The 21,594-nt window shown below is 38.2% G+C and overlaps 1 protein-coding gene across 7 annotated transcripts in view; it reads right to left on the bottom strand.

Annotated features, from left to right (window-relative positions):
- Positions 1–1,526: 1,526 nt before the first annotated feature.
- PAPOLA (poly(A) polymerase alpha) overlaps positions 1,527–21,594 on the bottom strand; it is a 61,438-nt gene continuing 41,370 nt past the window's right edge. For 2 of the 7 annotated variants that reach the window (XM_003987956.6, XM_019833613.3), the window contains exons 16-22: positions 20,325–20,446; positions 15,686–15,828; positions 12,034–12,134; positions 11,585–11,805; positions 7,700–7,762; positions 5,748–5,822; positions 1,527–3,716 (exon numbers count right to left, since the gene is read on the bottom strand). In XM_003987956.6, coding sequence (XP_003988005.1) covers positions 3,621–3,716; positions 5,748–5,822; positions 7,700–7,762; positions 11,585–11,805; positions 12,034–12,134; positions 15,686–15,828; positions 20,325–20,446 — 821 coding nt within the window. In that variant the 3' untranslated portion in view covers positions 1,527–3,620. The remainder of the gene's footprint in view (positions 3,717–5,747; positions 5,823–7,699; positions 7,763–11,584; positions 11,806–12,033; positions 12,135–15,685; positions 15,829–20,324; positions 20,447–21,594) is intronic. The other 5 variants (XM_019833614.3, XM_045060491.1, XM_019833615.3 and 2 more) reach the window with 5 other exon arrangements.

The raw sequence follows: 21,594 nt of genomic DNA, 5'->3' as shown, positions 1-21,594 counted from the left end.
AAAGTCACGTTTATTACAGAGCACACTGAACACCTCAGGTACCAAGTTCAGGTCTAAGTGAAGACAGCATCCATTTGTGATTCTGGTTTGAAGAAAAACTACCAGGAAAGGAGTACGGTGGAGAATTTAAAACAAAACATGCAATTCAGGCTAAAAGCAACTAATTTTCCTTGTGCTGTTCTTTTATTAGAATTAAAATAGGCAAAAATCTATCCACAAGGTTATTCAATGCCTTTTTAGAGAAACCGTTTCTCTTTCTGGGCAATTGCATTTAAGAGCACAGGCAGTTAGTACTCCCAGGGCTCGGTCTACAAGCTTGTGTATATTAACGATTTACCCTTTCATACACCAATTGCTACTTGGAGCTGCTGATCACTTATTGCCACCTTGACTGCAGCCAGAACTAATACTACGCAGAGAGCTCTAAAACATTTTTCTGTGTGGAGAAAAACACAGAGGTGTTAATTAGAAAAATACAAACTTTATTCCAGAATATACCCAGAGCCACAAAACACACAACTTTCAAGTATTTTGCTAATTCAGCAAGATGCATGAAAAGCCCAAAGACCACGTAGGTGACCAAAGTCAGAACGTGTGATATTCAGTCCCATGTTTAAGTGTCTGTCTAGGTAGAAGAAGTCCAGCAAGTTCAATTCTGTAGGTGTGAACAACGGAGTCAAGGATAATTTTTACAGTATTTTCCCTTTTACTGAACAGCCCCGGAAGTTTAATAAGAAGTTATCCCGTGTTGCCGTCGTAAATTGTTATACACACACATAAGATGTATAGATGTATATAATAAAGGTATAAGGATGTGGAATTTCAGGAACGAAATACACACAAATGCGTGTCCGGGAGAACAACGGCTTTTACCTCGGGAGGTCCGCCCCTCCCCTAGAAGCACTTAAGATAGCCATACTCAAGAGCGGGCCACTACAAACATACGAAGCAGTTCCCTCTTACCCCACGACTTCAGTATGCAACGTTGAGCATTTGGGGGGGTTAAGAGAAGCAGTATCTGGTTTGGGTTTAGTAAAATGAGAAACAGGAGATCTCAGCTGGTTGTGGTCTAGAATCCTCAAGTCACTGAAAAACAACAGCGCCACCTGCTGACACGAGAGACAGAGGACCGATCGCATGGAACACCAACAGCTTTGGAAAAGAAACGCATCAGCAGTACACGGTCCACACGATTGAGACAAATATGCAGAAGAGGTATAGTGTCTACATACACAAATACTGTAGCCAGCGGGGCAGCTGAGAGTGAATTAATAGTAACTATATTCACATTTTCCTCCTTATAATGATCATGTATAGGAAAAATACTGATTATATAAGGTACCGATCATTACTAGACTGCCACTGCTAAGCATACGTTAACAAGAAGCAAATCCTTTGTCAAGGTAACCTAAGTAAACTCCTTTGCCATTCTTCGCTGACAGCCGTCCCATAAAGTTGTAAGTATAACCAATGTATCGCTGAAAAAACAAAAGAAATCAAGTCAGTCCGAAGAAACCAGCCAACTGTGGGATTGTGCTGTTTTTTTTTTTATTGTGTTTTCAATGGAGAAATACATCATCTGTTTACAAAATAGCTCTTGAAAAATACAAGGAGTACAGATACTATAAAACAAAGCAAACTCCAGTCATGAGACACTACATACATCATGCGAAAGCAACAGTCTGATCTCCAGGTTATGAAAACTAGAATTAAAAAGTCACTACACAGAAAAGGTCCAAGTTTCCAGCTTGGCAAAACTTGGGTGCAGTTACATGAAACGTTTAATAAACTGAATTGTTTTCCCCCGATGTGTAAACAAAATGACAAGACTAAATCTGTGCCTGGCAATTTCAGTCTAACTCTGAAGCTACACAAAACACACAGACACCTTGTACACTTCACCTGTTAGCATGACCATCTTTTTTTTTTTTTTTTTCCTTAGGTGGCGGGAGGAAGGGCAAGGTGACTGTGCGGAGCGAAGATGTGGGAAGCGGAAACACGGTCTACTAGACGTTATAAGGTACGGTGAAAAGAAAGCCTCCATTAATGCATAGCCTAAGGGGAAAGACTACACTCCAACTTTGGAAAATTAATTTAGAAGGATAGGGGAAGAGTTTAAGTAACTGCAGTTTAACATGAAAAATGCACATGTGATAGAATGGAGCACAATGGAAGATTCATAAAACATGCTCGTCAGAAAAATCTGTTAGGTTTGCTTTGTCCAGATTAAGAAAAGTGTAACTAAGTTTATCAACATCTGGCATCCCTCATACTTCGTGAAGACGGATATTCTGCTGCTTAATTATGAGGATTTATTTTCTTTAAAGAAAGGAGTTCCTAATCTACTGATCGGATGAGACAAAATGAAAAAGGAGTAGAGGGCTGACTAGATGCCAAGTGCTTGCTAGAAATGATTTTTAAAATGTTTCTACATGTAAAATTTACTGACAAATTTCGGTCAACCATTTAAAAATAAAAATTAGTTTAAAATTCTTGGAGAAAATGCCTTTTTGCCCACATGTCTAAAATTGAAAATCAACTTCACTACAGAGCAGAGTTCCGTGGAGTGTACAAAATTCCGCATACTCAGAGATCAAATGGCCTTCCGAGACAGGTCGTCACAGTCCACAGGCATGACTTCTAGTCACCCTCAAGTCTCAGCCACGGGACCAAAATTTAGTGTTCTGTGCCATGTGGCCACAGGATCATTGGTTTCACATCATGGCTTAAGAAAATACTGGCATTTTGTTTTTTATGAAATCAAGTTCTACCTTACTGCGTACAAGCAGAAAGGGAAAAGGAAAGGGGCGGGGAGCAAAAAGCTTTGTTTCAAAGACAAACAGGTTGAAGGCAAAAGAAACGTGGAGCTTCAACAAGCTCAAAGAAACACAGTCGCTGGCTGATCGCTGATTTGTATGCACTCTGAACAATTCTATAAATAAAACCAATATATCATTTCTTAATCATGACCCCATCAAAACCAACTATTTCCTAATTATTCTCTCCATGTCAAAGATACACCCTAGGATTGACATTTCATTTGTAAGGGTTCGAGCTCCCGCACAGGGACTGAACGAGACGTACTCTTACCCTTTCCCTCAAGTAGAACAGGATACCGCTGCACGACAGTATCCAGTTTGCAGACTAATGGTAAAGGAAAGTTTTCAGGAAAAAAATGAAAACCCATCAAGCCGAAAATCTAAAATTAGTTCTCCTTTCTAATAAAAAAATTACATAAAAGTGCATCATCGAACAAGGACTTCTTATGCCAGTTTGTATTGCAAATTTTCCAAACAATGCATCAAACATAAACCCAATCCAGATGTCAATTATGGATACAAATATAGCTTGAGGTGTTTTTTTTTCTTTTTTTTAAAGGCAGTAATTTTTTGAAATCGTTAATGTAACTGTTGCTAACACAATAATAATAGTACTCCTGGCTTCACATACTAACCTGGACTTCCGATCAAGTGCTGATTAGCCCAGTAAGGGAGGTCACAAAAAAAACCTAAATCCATTTTCAGTCATGTCTAGTCTTGTACCCTCCATTCTCCTTTTTTAGCATTTGAAGACAACAGGTTGAGTTGGCAGATATTGTTTATGGACCCCTGAGGTTGTTTTTACCGATTCAATCTCAGTTTTATTGAATTCTTGATAACAGGAATAGGATTTGCAGGGAGAGCAGGGATATCAGAAAGGTCTGTACTGGATGTTTTCTGAGAACGAAAGCAAAGAACACAACATTGTTCAAAGCACTGTAACTTAAAAACGAGATTTACTTTCCACTGCTTTACTTTCTAAGAAATGGATGGGACCTTACCATAGACGTATTAAAAATTTTAAGAAAAACAAAAATGAGGTGCAAATAAACACGACTATTACTGTGAAATGATTTGTTCCACACTTGTAGAAATTTTCAAATAATAAAGGAGGCATATTTTAGCAATACACAGAAAACTCCTAAGTAATTTAAAACACAGATTTATAAACACGCTGCTCTAAGAATGACCTGTCATATCGTTATTAAATTCACGTTGAACTATATTTACTCGCAACAGCACTAAGAGCTGCAGCATTAACTGGTATTGGAGCACCCCCATGTGGGAGAACACTTAAAATTCACCTTCTACACAGGAGCAGCAGTTACCGGTCAATTTATCATTTTCTGACCGTAAAAATTGTAAAAATCGATACAGCTGAGCCAGAATTTAATTACTCTAAATTTTAGCAAAGTTTCATGTCAAAAAAGGATTAAATCACAAGCCTCTGTTAACATTCAAAAACAGAGATAAATGTTTAAGTGTCTTATTATGGGAAATTCCAGGCATCCACACGAGCAGAGCACGTTAGCTGATGAATCCCCACTTGGCCGTTACCTTCGCCGGCGGCCCAACCAGAGCCAACCACCCACCTTCACCCCCAGCTTACTTGGAAGCAGATCCCAGAGATCCTAACATTTTGTATTTCAAGTTTATCTCAAAGCAGTAAGGACTCTTTGTTACACACAGCTACATTATAATCCTCTCCCCAGAAAGACAGACACCGCTTCTATTACCAAATAAAGGGATGTTCTTCCTTGTCATCTACACAATCACTCTTTTTATAACTGGGTGTTTTCTCTCTCAATGGCTCTAGGAATGTTTACATTAGAATGTAAGTTTTACTCCCTCCTAAATATACCCAAAAAGGCAAACACCCACGAGTACTGATCACGATAGGGATGAACTTATTGGTAAGGCACAACTATCAGAACCGTTCTCCAGAGTAGTGCGGGAGAGGCCAAAAGACATGCAAATTGCATCCCAGGAGTTCACGACTGCTGAACGGCTTTGTCCACGGATCAGTACCGAGCACATTTCCTAATGCTGTTTTAGTTACTTCCTCCACCCCGACTTTTTATTAGATAAAAGTTATGGAAATAAAAGACATTCCAGAAAGTGAACACGACGGTTCTCTCTTTAGAGGCTATGAGGGCTAATGGGCAGCAAAAACACATTTTAACATTATCACATTAAAATAACCCCGAACCTCACAAAGCAGCGAAATACCACTGCCTCAGCTCAGCAGCTTTGCTGTGAGCAACACCGACCTCCCGAGGGTCACCAGCTCAATGTGCACGTAAAGAAAATATTTACTTCGTGTCAGAGTGTGACCTAGACGTTGAAGTAGAATCAATCTGAACTGTTTCACAAACAAAATGAAGGTTCCCAAATCACTATTTAAAAAAAGATTCCAGGTGCCTACTGTATGCAAGGGACTACCACGGAGAGAATTTCTAGGACAAATGAAAAAATAATTTTAAAGAATTATGGGTTACATTAAATTAATAATTGAAAATCAGAAGTAAAATGTGAGACAGAAACACATTTTAAAAATAAAAAAAATTAAAAAAAAAAAAACTTATCAACCTCACAAAAAGATCCACAAAGAATGGTTTTCGGTTCTACCGTAATTTAAAATTCACTCTGACCTATAAAGAAAACCTCTGTAAGAATACTGCATCCTGTGACTACTGAGGATTTAAATGATTTGCAGTATCAAATAATACACAGAGGGAGGAGTCGGCATCTGGACAGTGCAAAGAACGGTCCCATTAAATCCAGTGCTCTAGCTTTATACTACGATACAAGTAGTTACTGTCACAAAGATAATCTTAAGGGTCTTTGGCATATGCTCATTTTAGTTCATTATACCCCACTAATCTTAACAACATTTATAAAACTCTCCTTGCTTTTTGCACTTAGTACCTGAGAGGCCAACAGAGAAGCCGCTGTCTGAATAGTTTCTGATTGAGTTGTACTTGTCTCTGTATCGAGTTGTTCCTGTGAGACAAAGAGGACGGGGGAGGAAAGAGACTTAAAAAAGAATAAAAGAACATAACTGGGTTTGGTGGCTAATAAAGAAGACAAATTGGAAGACAAGAGGGTCAAGAGAAAGATGGGACTACATTACAAACTCATCTAGTAAGCCTCGCCGTAGGCTCCTTCATCATTTCAGATACACATAAATTTCTACTTGCCTACTTAAATTCTATAGGCATGGTCAAAATCTCTCATGACTTTCAACTACCTCCAACTTGGACATCTGAAGAAAATAATCACTAAAGATGCACACAGGCACATTATGAAATGTTGCCCAGACAGTAATTAACATAATACAAACCCAAGCTCTTAGCTATGTGAAAAAAACCCAGTTACTATTATTAAATAAAATTACCCAAAAGGACAAAAACTGCTCCCACACCTTTAATTAAAAGTAAAAAAAAGTCCCTAAAACATTTCTCTCTCTCTCTCTCTCTCTCTCTCTCTCTCTCTGTTTTTTTTTTTTTTTTTGGTTTCTCCTCCCCTCCTCAATAATCAATGCACTGATCTACTCTATTATCAGAAAAGACAGAGCGAACCATGTCATTCCTCTGAACTTTTTTAAAGGTGTGCACAAAGCAAAATAATACATATATACACACAAAGATGAAAATAAACATAAATATTTGAATTTCTACAAAACAACATATACAAAAAAACAATGAAATGGCAATTTTCTCTTACGAAACAGAAAGGGGTAAACAGGGTGTAGGTAACAGAAATGGAAGAAGTGCAGGCTTTCTGAAGGACAAACTGGCAAAATGTTGTAGGTCCTAAAAGTAAGTGTATGATCTGCCTCAGTAATTCCTTTCGTTAATTTATTCTAATAAACATAAATGGATGCCAGGTATTTAGCTACAGTCAATATGACAATAGAAAAGAGCAACTTTTTTTTTTTTAACAGAAACAATCGCTAAAAATAGGGAACTGGTTGAATAAAATATAGTAATGGCTTTGAGACAGCATTCTAAACAGCCGTTAATATTTTGTGAATTATGTAATCACAGGAACAGTTTTTCCTGGTTTACAGAGTAAAGGTTGGAAGGTAGAAGGCACTGGCACGTATGCCCAAATAAATTCTATAAAGACATCAAAAGAACACACGCTAAAATATCAATTATGGGAATAATTTGGGGAAAGTATTTCCAAATTTTCTACAATACAAGGAAAAAGTTAAAAGCCTTCAGTACATTCCAATTTCAAAAAAAAAAAAGACGTTCGAAGTCTAATGTGGCTTGGCTAAACCACTCTCTCTCACGTCATCTACCTCGCCTCAAGCCCCACGCACCCCAGAAGGCTCAGGCTAAAACGTTCTGCCAAAGACATTCTCTAAACGCACACACCCCAATCGTGAAATGACCTTCTCACTTCTCGTCATGCCCCCAATCCTATATACCCTTCAAGAACCGCCTCAAACACTTCATACGTGGTCCTTCTACGAAGCCTCTTGCCCACCGTTCCTGCCCTCCTGCCCTCCCCACGCCCGCAGCCTCCATTACTCTGATCTTCTCTGGTAACGTGATTAGTTGCATCTACCTCCTATCTTCTCTGCTTGATTATAAGTTCTTTTAAAGGTACCGAACATGTCTCACTCATCCTGCTGTTCCACTCAGGGTCCACCCAGATTACTGTGCCTTCAGTAAGGAGCTCACACATTTGAGAAATTCAATTTCAGCACTATAAATTAACATTCAAAAGGGACAAACACTTCTCTAAAAACAATACTGCAAACAACCTAAAGCCTACAGAACAAAAGACAGTACAATATTCTAGAGACATTTTTAGCACATCTTCTGTACTCTTAATCGTGTATGTATTCCAAGGCTAAATTAATATACCTTTGTTTCTGTTTTATCATGTCCACTCAAAGCAAGACAGTTAGCATCTTCGCTTGTTTCATCCTGTTTTTGAAAAAAAAAGCTTTATTCTCTAAAATGAAAAATTTAGATTACTTGCCAATCAATGCTTTAATTGATAAAAAAAAATTTAATTTTTTAAAATTCAAATAAATTATAAATTATAAAATAAATTATAAAATAATTTAACCTGTAAGATCAATTATGGCCTTAAAATAGATTACTCGCTCACTTGAAAAAAATTTTAATGTAACATATTTAATTTGGCTGCAGTATCTTCCAAACTTAAAAAGAATATGAAGAAAACTGTTACTGTTGATCAATACCACCTAAGTACATTCCCCAAAACCACGAGTTTCAGAAAATATTTTTTGCAAGGAAGAGAAAAAAAAGAGTTCTTTGATCAAATAATTTACAAACTTGAACACTATCACACCACCTCCGCCCCCTTTTTAGGAGATTCACGCATATATTGGCACATTAAAGATTCTGAGAAGTTCAAGAAGGAATACCTCTTTAGCTTTCCCAAACTTAATTAACCACACAATCCCCCTGGCTTAGTAAAACTTATTAACATCCTGAAGAAGAGTGCTCTCTTCTGGTCTTAATTTTTTAATTTATTATAATTCTATTCAAAACCAACTCGTTTTTGGTAAAGGAGGGAAAGGAGGAGTCAAAAGTTACTGTACTTTCCCGTTCCTGCAGTCACTTGCAATTAATGTCACTTTCTTAAGAAAAACTATTTTTTAACACTAACTTCTCTGCTGTATTTACTGGCTGAACTTTTAATTTTAAATGTGGCTTTAAAACAAGACATAGAAACCACAGAGTTTCTATGAGTGGGAGAGATTTAACAACAATATAAACCAATTCCAATAAGGACCTTATCTGCATCCTGCAAACATTACAAACTTAAAGAACAGTAATGTGTCACAACTGGGCAAATTTCAACACTGACTGGATATGTTAACACTTCAGAATTATTGCTAATATTGGCAACTATACTGGTGTGTGTGTGTGTGTGTGTGTGTGTGTGTGTGTGTGTGTGTACACATACAAATACACGCACACATGTGGTAATAATATACTGTAGTTGTGTTTTTAGAAGTCTTGACCTTTACTATACACAGAAATATTTCTGGCTGAAATGATATGCCTGGGATTTGCCTCATAACAATGGGAAAGGAATCAGATGTGTGGATGAAGAGGGCTGGCCATGAGGTGCTCAACTGCTGAAGCTAAGTGATATAAACAGGACTGTTCATTGTAATTTTGTTCATGTTTGAAATTTTCCCTAAGTTTAAAAATACATATATAGCATCACTGAACCATATAATCTGGGTCAAACATTTTTCTATTTTTATCTTACATTCCATTCTTACCATTTATATGTATTTGTAAAGCCTTTGCATATGATGCAAATTAAGCAGACGTAAACTCCCTGACAATTCCTGAAACCCTCCCGTCTCAATGCATGTTAGTATACTAGTAAGACCTGTGGTTTCCTTCTGGTTTGCTAAAATTTCTAATATCAAGTACTCACTAACAGAGAATAAAACACCCGGTTTAGGAGAGCTTCAAAATTAGTATATTCATAACAATCCTCTGCTTTAGCACCATGAGACTTAGCCCTGGGTTCTAATCCCAACTCTGACTTTAATTAGCTTTATAAACAGAAAAGCCACTGAAACTCAAGTTCCTCTTCCAGGAAATGAGATCAGTCTAGGAGATAACCTAAGATCTCTTTTATATTGTAAAATTGCTTTTGTTAGTCAACTCCATGGAGTTTCCATAAGCAAAACCTAGACTGTGAGAAAACCTAAGAAAACAAAACAAAAACAAAAACAAAAAACTGCAAGGAAAAAAGGGAGGGAAATCTGTATTTTAAAGAATACTTAAGGGACATCATTCAATAGCTACACAGAGATCTTACTTAGTTCCAGACTGGAACAAATAAAGACTTTTCAAGAAAAAAAAAAAAAAAAAAATCAATGATGATGCAATCAGGGGCATGTGAGCACTGACTAGATATACGGTATTAATGAATTTCATTTTTCTAAGCGGGTTAGGTTTATTTTGTTTAAGCTGTTTTTTGTAATCCTTACCTTTTAGAGGATTTTAAAAATACTACTGAAATGACAGGATGTCTGGATTTTGAATCTAAATAACCCAAGTACAAAGGGAAATGGAAAAGGATGAAGAATTAAGGGTATAGGAACTGGCAGAGTCCCTTATACCTGAAGCCACATAATGGGCACATGAAATGATTCTCTTGGGTATGTATTTAGAATTTTCCATACCAAGTGCAATAATTCTATATTCCTACTGCCTCTCTAACTAGACAGGAAACATGAGTGTTTTCTACCAAGGTAAGTGCAAACCGAAGTACAAACACTGTGCCAAGACACAGGGAGTCAGAGCTCTCAGGGAGCCATTAAAAGAATTAAACCATTAACAGTAAGGGCACAGAATGAGCAGGCACCTAGAGTTATGCTTAATATACTTTACTAAGATAAAAGGAAACATGAATTCTGAAATGCTCTGCCAACTGCAAACAAGCACCGACAGACAGAATGTGAAGCGACCAGAACTGGCACATTTTCAGGTTGCTGTACGACAGTCCTGGAGCACTCGGGCTTTCCTGAAAAGATTCCAGGGCCTAACCCCCGGAATCTCTGATTCAGGGTATCTGGAGGCCTCCATAAAATCTATACCAGGAGGGGGGGAAAAACGCTGAAAAATTCTGATGTACAACCAACACCGAAAATCACTGCCTTAAGAAGTAAGTATGCAGAAGGGTTTTCGGAATGCGTGTTGTAAGATAGGATATAATATATTCACTCTTCATTTAGCACCATTAGGGTGACAAAATTCATCACATTATTCATATTTACTTAATAATGACTATTTCAAAAAGAAAAAAAAAAACAAAAACCTAAAACAAAAGGTTTCAGAGTAAGCTGGGGAACAGAACACAAATTAGAGACACTCATTTTTCACTAGTACAGATTAAAACATTCCCATGAGAAAATCCAGATTCCCCCCTCCCCCACCCCACTCCTCCTTCTAAAGAAACTTTGGTGAAATGAGTAAACTCCTAAGTAACAACTTATCAGCCAAAAGTCGCAATGAAATTGGGAGTTTCTGGAGTGTCACCTCTGGGGGCACTGATGACTTGTCTCGCTAATAGCAAAACAACAAGAGAGTGACTCCAGGGAGCAACAAAATTGTGTAACGAGGCTACTTACTTCTATTTCATATTTTCAGACCCACACCAAAACAATGTGCACTTCAATGGTTTTCCTAAACGGAGACCCTGACAAGGTAAACTGGCCACTTATAAAAAAATAAGAGTACTGCTAGAAAATTTCCTGAAGGTTAGAGGAAGCAGTCATCCAAGGTCTCAAAGTTAATCGGACTTGGCAACTTTTGGTTACTCATTCACTAAGAATTCCCTGAAAACCTCTCAAATTTAGTAACCCTATAATCCCGAGTACAGTGTTAAGAACCTCCAAAACCCATTTCAATCACAGAACTGTGTCCAAAGGCGCTATCGAAGGATTAGCGCACATAAAAGATAGAGTTACAAGAGAATAATAAATGAGGATGACTGACGTGGAAGCCCATGCTACACTGTATTATGGACGAGACAAGCTACTTGTAAATGAGAGGCACAGCTTTATGGAAGAGGTTGTCACTGGGAGGAGTAGGAAGGGTGAAGAGAGACTATGGCCCTAAAGTGCTATGTAAAGATTTTCTAAAGCATTCTTCCTTGCTGCTTCTCAATTTTGGCTCACAAAGATTTTCTTCCACTGGATTTTAAAATACGCAGGCTGGTATTCCCATGGCTAACTAATATATAGATACCTCTTCTGTTTTGGTTTTCTTGGGGCTCTCTTCTTTATGAGGTGAGGATGTCCTCTTGACTCCTACTATAGGATTAGGTATTTTTGTTGCTGCATTTCCTGAAGGTCTAGGTGGTGGGTTTACCAGACGTGTTGAAGAAACAACTCTGGAGACCGTAGGCTTTGGTGGTGGTGAAATGGCTGGCTGTGTGGCAGTTTGAGGAATGCTTTCACTCGATGTACCTAAGAAGGTCAAGTACATGAACACACAAAAATTACAATAAATCATATTAACAGCAAGGTACAAGTAAAGCTTTATTTAGGTCTCTGAATTTTATTTCACTATGATACGACAGTGTCAAACAACTGAATTCAGGCAACTTAATCAACAAATAAAGCCATCTTACAAAACGAAGGATAAAACCAAATACAGTGTAAATGTTCTCAAGCCTGTCAACCCCATCACCTTACCCCCTGAGCTTTCACTGGAATTTACTTGTGGCACAGAAACTTCAGTAGCCTGTATGTTGGTCACAGATGCTGCTGTTACAGCTGGAGCAGGACTGTTTCTGCTAAAAGAAAGAAAAGAAAGAAAAGAAAGAAAAGAAAGAAAGAGAAACAAAACAGTGAAATATAAAATAAAATTCCATAACAAAATTTAATATGCGAAGTTATTTTCTAAAGGAAATGATTCTTTAGTTTTACTTCTACATATACATCAGTAACTGACTTTGATAAAATGTAGCCAACAACCAAAAGCACACAGACATTCTAAAGCAGTGCTGCCCCACAGAACTCTTAGAGCTGTGCTGTCCATTACGGTAATCACTGTTCACATGTAGCTACTCTGCACTTGAAACATGGCTGGCAAAACAAGGAATAATTTTATATGATTTTAATAAATTTAAATCTCTACTTGTGGCTAGTGACTAGCATATTAGATAGGACAGTTCTTTTTTTAATGTTTATTTTTGAGAGAGACAGAGAGAGAGCGCGCGCGAGAGCGAGAGTGGGGGAGGGGCAGAGAGAGGAGACACCGAATCCAAAGCAGGCTCCAGGCCCCAAGCTGCCAGTACAGAACCTGACACGGGCTCACACTTAACAAACCGCGGGATCATGACCTGAGCCGAAGTCGGACCCTTAACCAACTAAGCCACCCAGGTGCCCTTAGACAGGGTAGTTTTAAACAACAACAACAACAACAACAACAAACCTGATCGTATGTGATTTGGGGAAACAGACTTAACTGATGTGGGGTATAAGAAAACTGTCAAACGCTATAAATAAGAAATAAGAAATTTCTTATTTCTACCTTTCTACAAAGGTAGAAACTTTGTAGTTTCTGCCTACAAAATCTAAGGGTTCATAACACCCTAAAAGACCACCCAGTGACCCAGATAAACAACAAAGGCTTTCAAAGCCGTCCCTCCTCTTCTAGGTTCTGGAACCCACTGCCTCCTGTCATCTCAGCAAACTCAAACCCTTCATCCTTTACTTTCCTATCTCTTCAACTTTTCTGTCTCAAACCAATCCTATCGTAGTTAAATAATCTCGTTTTAATTACCCCCCCCCCCCGAAGAAGAACCAAAGCACAAAGTCCTCTGTAAAGACTGTCACTCTCTCTGCCAACCGTGGAACGACGACGCCAGGACAAGGCGGCAGCACCAAAGGACTCTGTGTTTCAGTGCCTGCGTGACATCCAGGTGCAACCAGAGCGGTCAGCTCACTAAAGCTCTGGAGAGTTCACCGGTACAGGGGAGCCCAGACATCAGCAAGCACAGGGGTTCCCCGTCCCCCCCTCCCCCCACCGAGGAAGACGACAAGGACACAGGACTGTGGAGAGGGCACACACATCTAGTGTCTTAAACAGAAAGGGACAGCTGGCCAGAGAAGCACCACAGATGCAGGAGAAACCCAGAAATAGCTAGCAAAATGGCTAGTGTATAATAAATACTCCAAGTTTGCTAAGCAAATATACAATTATAACTTAAAATCCAGAAGTTACTTACAGAAGATTACTATTATGTAAGAAACTAATATTAAAACTTCTGAAGTTACTTAGTATGTATGCCTATTTACATACATGTGCACAAACTCAAAGTACAAAAGCTTCTATACAAACCCCAAACCTCTTATTAAAACGTCTGCTTCTTTGTGGCGGGGCGGGGCGGGGAAGAACACTCAAACTTAAAAAAAAGAAAAAAAAAATCCCTGGAAATTAAGACTCTACAAATGGGGAAGTGCTTTTAAAACTACAAGATTTAGGGGTGCCTGGGTGGCTCAGTCGGTTAAGCGTCCGGCTTCGGCTCAGGTCATGATCTCACAGTCCGTGAGTTCAAGCCCCGCGTCGGGCTCTGTGCTGACAGCGCAGAGCCGGGAGCCTGCTTCGGATTCTGTGTCTCCCTCTCTCTCTGCCCCTCCCCTGCTCATGCTCTGCCTCTCTCTGTCTCAAAAATAAATAAAAACATTAAAAAAAAAATTTTTTTTAAACTACAAGATTTAGAATCCATGTTCGTGCCTGAAGTGTTCAGACTGTGCACAATTAGCCTAAAAACACAGCACGCATTCAAAAGCCAAGAGAAGAAAAGTGACCCTATCTGACTGTACATCTACATCTCCCCTACTGCGTATTTGTCCAAAGAATCATCCTAACCTCCACCTCTGCCATTGGTTATATTTTAACTAGCAATCCGATATTTAAAACTGCTTCTTAAAATACGAAATATGAAATATAACACGCATTCACAAAACTGCTCAAGTTTTAAGTATCAACTCATTAATTAACAAAATGATCGGCACAACTAAAAATATTAGCAGCACCTGAGAAGTCTACCATAAACAGCTCACTTCGAAGATACCCTAGTTATTTCCATTAAAACAAACAAAAAAAGACTCTGCAAGGATATACCGTAAGAATTTACAGAAGTAAAAATAAATATGGCTTTTTGTGTTCTAATTTTTGCCACCATAGCCATGTCTTTCTTTCGTAAGAAAAATATTTAGGGGTGCATGGGTGGCTCAGTTGGTTGAGCACCAGACTCTTGATTTCAGCTGAGGTCACGATCTCACAGTTAGTTAGTAGGATCAAGTCCTGTGCTGGGCTCTGTGCTCACAGAGCACAGCCTGCTTGAGATTTTCTCTCTCTCTCTCTCTCTCTCTCTCTCTCTCTCTCTCTGCCCCTCTCCCACTTATATATAAAAAAAAAGTTTCCTGTAACTAAAACCAGCCCACAGAGATCTTCACCTCCTTCAGGAGACCCCTAATATTTTCATAGAGATGTTCTCCTGCTGCACATATAGAAGCAGCTCCAGGACAGAAAGGTGGTTTTCTCTCTCTTGTCCGTTCTCCTTAGCACACCACACAGTTCACTGAAGGTTAGCAGATATCTCAATACAGCTCCTTCTGGATTAAGTTGGGATTACATCCCACTAAAGCCATCATAAGTTGAAAATATCTTAAGTCGAAAATCTATTTAATACACATAACCAACTACCAAACGTCATAGCTTAGCCTAGCCTACCTTAAACATGCTCGGGACACTTACGTTAGCCTGTAATTGGACAAAACCACCTAACACAAAGCCTACTTTATAATAAAGTGCTGAATATCTCTTGTAATTTACTGAATACTGTACCAAAGGGAAAACAGAATGGTTGCATGGGTGCAGAACGGCTGTCTGGGTACCGGCCATTGACCCTGTGACTCGGGGCTCTCTGCTGGTGCCAGGCATCGGGGACTATCATACACAGTATGTTGCTAGTCCCAGAAAGGGTCAAAACTGAAAACGCGAAGCATGGTTTTTCCCGACTTTGTCCTGCTTTTGCACCATTATAAAGTCAAAACATGTCGAACCACGAAAGTCAGGAACTATCTGTGTCGGAAACTTGAGGGGTTACGGCGCTAACATTCATTCGTATCTGAATGAAGACATACCTGTTCCAAAAACGGAATACAAGTACGACACAACAGGACAAAAATAATTACTTCCTCCCCCAAATAAGTTTAATTGCTGTTTTTAAAAAAGTCAGAAGATGGGGAAAAATAAACAGATGCCTTTAACGAGAGAATCCATCAAATGTGTTTAGTCAACAGCCACTCCACTTCATCCCCTCGTCTGCCTTACCCCTGAGAGCTGCCAGAACTGTTCAATGGACTGGTCTTCATAGCACTAGTAGGTGAAGGCACAGACATGCTGTTGTCACTGTCCATAGACAAGTCGAGGCTGCTGTCATTGAGAGGTGTCAATCTGACACCTTCCGTTGAATGCTGCAATTAGTAAAATTAAATATTTTTAATTTTATTTTAAATTAAATATTAGATAAATTAAATATTTGAAATATATTTCAAATGTATCTTTATTTTAGCCAGATCTCTGAAACACCAACATCTTTTACTCTGATAAATGATTTCTATTAGAAAGTACAAAGGAATGAGGTCCGGAAAAACCAGAAGTGTCATGCTGACTTACAAGGCAAACATTTGGGAGATGTACACTTGCTGGCCTCCAAGAGGCCTCGGACCACAAGACAGTTCCTCCACGGGAGAAAACAGGAGAAACGGTGCAAAACTAAACGTACACACTGTCCTTAAGACACGCTGCGCACTAAAAAAGCACTCTTGTGTGGCAACAGATGGACCTTAAATCAGAGGACTATGAATATACACAGACACACAGACATCTGTATTAGGAAAACAGTCTAGATGATAAACAATACTAGCAACGAGGATCTCTGGTTATTGGGTTTATGAGCAATTTTTAAATCAATTTTTAATTATTCTGAAATGAATATAAAATCGTGTAATTTCAAAAAAATTATCAACTAAGTACAGTGTAGCGCCACTTCTAAACATTTGTAAATAAATGAGCTTCTCTCAAAGCAAGAACTTCTGGTGCTCTGACCGCCAACTTAGAATTTTAACATGATACATCCACTAGTATAAATTTTCCTGTGAAAATAAATTTTGTGAAAGTGAAACCTAATATCCACATGTAAATCCTAATGCTAGTCTTGCTTCTCAAAAATCAAAGCACTCAATGGGGCGCCTGGGTGGCGCAGTCGGTTAAGTGTCCGACTTCAGCCAGGTCACGATCTCGCAGTCCGTGAGTTCGAGCCCCGCGTCAGGCTCTGGGCTGATGGCTCAGAGCCTGGAGCCTGTTTCCGATTCTGTGTCTCCCTCTCTCTCTGCCCCTCCCCCGTTCATGCTCTGTCTCTCTCTGTCCCAAAAATAAATAAAAAACATTGAAAAAAAAAATTAAAAAAAAAAAAATCAAAGCACTCAAAAAGGTTATTTAATATAGGAAAGCCAAAATAAAACTTAAACTATGAATGGTTATATGGGATGAAAATTGATTTCTAAACAACTTAGGTTTCTCTTTCTACAATCAATAGTATTGCAATATCAAATGGAGTTTCTTCAGCTTCTTTTTTTTTCCAGAATACTTTTTAACCTTGGTGCTCATTTACCTACAGGAACATTTTATTAAATTGTTTTTCCTTTCCTTCTTTTTTAAAAAGGTATTATTTATTTATTTTGAGAGAACACGGTCAAGCAGGACAGGGACAGAGCAAGACAGACAGAAAAATCTATTGGCTATTAGCACAGAGCCTGATGCAGGGCTTGAGCTCACAAACCATGAGACCATGACCTGAGCCAAACTCAACAGTTGGATGCTTAACAGACTGTGGCACCCAAGGCACCCTCTACAGAAATATTTTAATGGAAAGGATTGCACTGTTGACAAAAACCCATACACCATTTACGTGTATGTGCATATGTGCGTGTGCTCTCTAGTTACTGATCAAACGGGGAAGATGAGATTTGGCAGAAGGGAGAGGAAGAGAAAGTAATGCCACTTGTTCACGTAGTCAGTTGCGTTGTGAAACAAATCTTCTAATGAGCATCTTTCCTACACAAAAATGCTACCAATTTCACTCTCCACCAAAGATTTGTACAGGAAGTAAATTACACTCAATTCTACAGTTACCTGCCTAACCAGGTGAACAAAATACCTATGAGACAACAGGCCACTGCTGAGGATGATCTGTGAACGTGGAGGTTTTAACTGGTTGGTCTGAACACAAAACGGCTGCTCTGCTTTGCCTCTATATCTATACCAAATTTGGCAAGAGACTTCAATGCCAAGAAATCATAAAGGTTCTATCGGAACTTTCCAATAAAAGATAAAGACAGAACATACTAAAGAGAGAAACCTAGGTTCAAGTCATGTTGCTTACTCTACAACCTTGAGCAAGTTTTTTAGCCACTCTGTTTCTCCTATAAAAGACATACTTGTAGACTGTTGTAGTATTCAATACAGAAAAACACTTGTACAGTGCTTTGCAAATAGCAGTTTATAAAAGGATGGTATTAGTAAGAGTCTAGAAGAAAAGCTTCATGGATCTAGATTTCTAGATACTTCTAAAAACAAGAAAATACTATTTTACTAGTGGCTAGAAATAATCCGAATGATGTCAAATCAAGGACAGATATAAGCATACCATAGCTATACAAAGAAATACTAAGCAGCCACATAGTATTTGTAGTGTAATGTAATCTGGATACATAATAAGCACCCAAAGAGGAGGTCACAAAAGGCAAGTATCACCAAAAACCTTTTAAAAATACATATGTATAGGTTACATATGTGCACTGAAAGGTCTATATAGAAATAAAACTGAAATGCTGAAGAGTAGCTGTTACTGGGTGATAAGATTATAGTTAAGCTTTATTTGATAAATACAATGTCTGGACTAAATAATAAATTTCTGATCATTCATAATTCTTTTCAAATTCCAGATGATTATGTGTAAGTCAATAAAACTTTAAGAAGTAGAAAAAAATTTACTTAAACTATACTTTAGTTGCTCCAAGTATCAATGTAGGAGGGTTTTTGGTTTTTGGTTTTTTTTTTTTTTTTTTAAAGTAGGCTTCATGCCCAGCCCGGAGCCCAACATGGGCATGAACTTATTACGACACTAACAGCAAGACCTAAGCTGAGATCAAGAGTCCGACACTCAACGAACCACCCAGGGAGCCACCCAGGCACCCCTAGATAGGAATTTTAATTTAAAAGGTAATCTGAACCAAGGATCCTGGAAAATCTAACTACCTCAGTTATAAATAGCTGTTTTAATGGAAGTAAGTGTTAAAGAACAACAATCTATTTATATTTACATTCACTTCTGAAAATGCGTAAAATGTTTACATATTTTTACACGCAGTAAATACATATTTAAGTGCAGTTGTTTAAACTCATTAATAACACCAAGGGACAATTAGAAGACAAATGTCTGACTTGACACTTTAGTTTAAAAATAAAATTGTTCACTGGTAAACTTTATGTATGCTTTGTAACAATTAAACAAATAAAATGGCTTGAAATAACAGCAGTACATTTTATCACTTTCTAGATATTATTTAGTTAACTCATAAAAAAGCATCAGGTTGAGAAGAGAATGACAAGCCGTATAAAGGCTTTACTGTGGTAAGCCATTTTAAAAATGAAAATGCCTTTTACACCTGCATTTTAGACCAAAATAAAAAGGCAAGTAAGTACCTCTGCCCCCAAAGTTATGATGATAACAACAGAAACAAGTATGAGCACTCACTATGTGCCAAGCACAGAGTACCTATAATATCCTTACAAAATACCTAACGAGGTAGATGAAAATATTATCTCCATTTTAGAGAAAAAGTGAATCAAGAACATGACATTTGGTCCAGAATTGGCCCGAGTCTCACAGCTGGGAGGCCGTGAGACCTGAAATCGAGCCAGCTGACCCACAAAGTCTCGTCCTTGGCTCAGATGCTTGTACCATAATAAACGCTATGCTTTAAGACACAAAACCTTATGATGCTGAAGCCCTTTGTGTGTTAGCTTCGTCCTCTGTCCCAGCCCCAGCCCCAGATGACCAACCATCACCCTGAAAAGTGGTGGCCATCGTTCTCTAACAGACTTTTCTTTCCTATTCTCTCTTAAAAAATATGTCATTTTACATTTTTAAACCTGCAAACTTTAGATAAAATTATTAAATAGTACATATTCATCTGCATCTAACTAAACATATTAATATCATATAGCTCTAGTCCAATTATTTTCACGGCAGTGTGTTAAGTATTCCGTTACAGAAATAAGCCGTCTATTTTTGAAATCATATAACGTTAAAAATCTAATTGTCATCTCTGCACTAAAATTCTAATATATTCTCTAGAAGTCCAAACGAGAAAAACACAGCTATAAGTTATTCAACAGGAAGCACCATTCCCAGAACAATAAACTACAAAACATTAATTCTGGTCAGCTCTGCTTGTGATTTTCATACTCTACAACTTAATTTTTAAGCAATATACATATATAATTCTTAACAAAATAAAGCCATTTTTGTAACAAGCCACAGAATTTACTTGATCCACAATTTACCTAATTTGTCTACTTTTTAAAGGAAAAGGAATCAGGTACTGCTATAGGTGGGATAGTAAATGGACAGCAGAAAATTTTGAAAAGAGAATATACGTTTATATCAAATAAGGGTGAAGAAGCATCTCCATGTCTGTGTGAGGTCTGAATCAAGTACATGCAAGAAACTTGACCGGAAGCAAGGTTTCACATAATGGAGCTGCTCCCTAGAACAGAGTTTTCACCTGCTGTGATCTACTTCATGTGTGTGACTTACTGAGTCTAAACGCTGAGTAACTGATAGGCTGAATACAGTAAAAACATTATGTCAGTAATGCTTTTGTTAAGTACTTGCTAAATTTACCTTTTTCTTTTTCTGAAGAACATGATTAGGTAGTAGTTGATGGAGTTGCTTTCTTTTTACATGCATTGCAGCAATTTTCATGTCCACCTCAAACATCTTGCTGTTTATTGCTTGCCTATAAACTACACAATTAGGAAATTGTTACAAGAAATAGCAACATTTTAATAAAGGCAGTTAAACTCACCCAGCAGAAGCTATTCTAAGTAGGGATCTTCTTCTACCAATACTGTACATAAAACTTCAAAACCATCAGGCAAAAAAATGATCTGATAAATTCCATTGCCTGAGCAAACTCTATCACCACAAGGTGTATATAAAGAATAAAAGCACAAAGTATACTAATTCTTCCAGTGCAATAACTCTTAAAATAATTTTATTTTTATGTTTATTTTTAAAATTTTTTTAATGTTTATTTATTTTTGAGAGAGCGAGAGAGCGAGCAAGCGCACAACAGAGTGGGAGCAGGGGAGGGGCAGAGAGAGAGGGAGACACAGAATCCAAAACAGGCTCCAGGTTCTGAGCTGTCAGCACAGCGCCCGACACGGGGCTCGAACCCACGAACCACAAGATCATGACCTGAGCCAAAGTCAGATGCTTAACCGACTGAGCCACCCAGGCACCCCTATGTTTGTTTATTTTTGAGAGAGAGAGACAGAGACAGAGTATGAGTGGGGGGAGGGGCAGAGAGAAGGAGACAGAATCGGAAGCAGGCTCCAGGCTCTGAGCTGTCAGCACAGAGCCTGATGCGGGGCTGGAACCCACGAGCCACGAGATCATGACCTGAGCCGAAATCGGATGCTTAACCGACTGAGCCACCCAGGCGGCCCTTAAAATAGTAACTTTAAAGAACTTTAAAATACCAACTCTAAGAAACAGCAGAACTGGACAAAAGGAGTTTCTAAAACCCATACCCTTTTGTGCTACCAGTATAATTTACAACTCTAGCCCAATTATGTAACAAATGTAGCAAAAGTCAAGCTTATTAACTACACCTAAACACAGCGTTTCAAGAATCTGCAGAAAAAAGACTTTAAGTAGCAACATGTTCTGTTATAGAAATAACTGAATAGAGGTCACAGGAACAAAAACAAAATGCTACAAATAAATTAATCCACCTAAGTTCCAGAGAATCCCAAAATGGAAAAATCAATTCACTCAGTCATACAACGAGTATTTACTGAGCACCTACACTGTATCACACTGTTCTGGACATGGGGGACATAGAAAAGAGTTAAGAGACCAAAAGAACTTTATGGAGTCTACATTCTCA

Source organism: Felis catus, chromosome B3 (genome assembly GCF_018350175.1).
Source record: "Felis catus isolate Fca126 chromosome B3, F.catus_Fca126_mat1.0, whole genome shotgun sequence".
Classification (NCBI taxonomy): Eukaryota; Metazoa; Chordata; class Mammalia; order Carnivora; family Felidae; genus Felis; species Felis catus.
The sequence above is the reverse complement of the archived record's forward strand: the minus strand, read 5'-3'. Positions and strand labels throughout refer to the sequence as shown.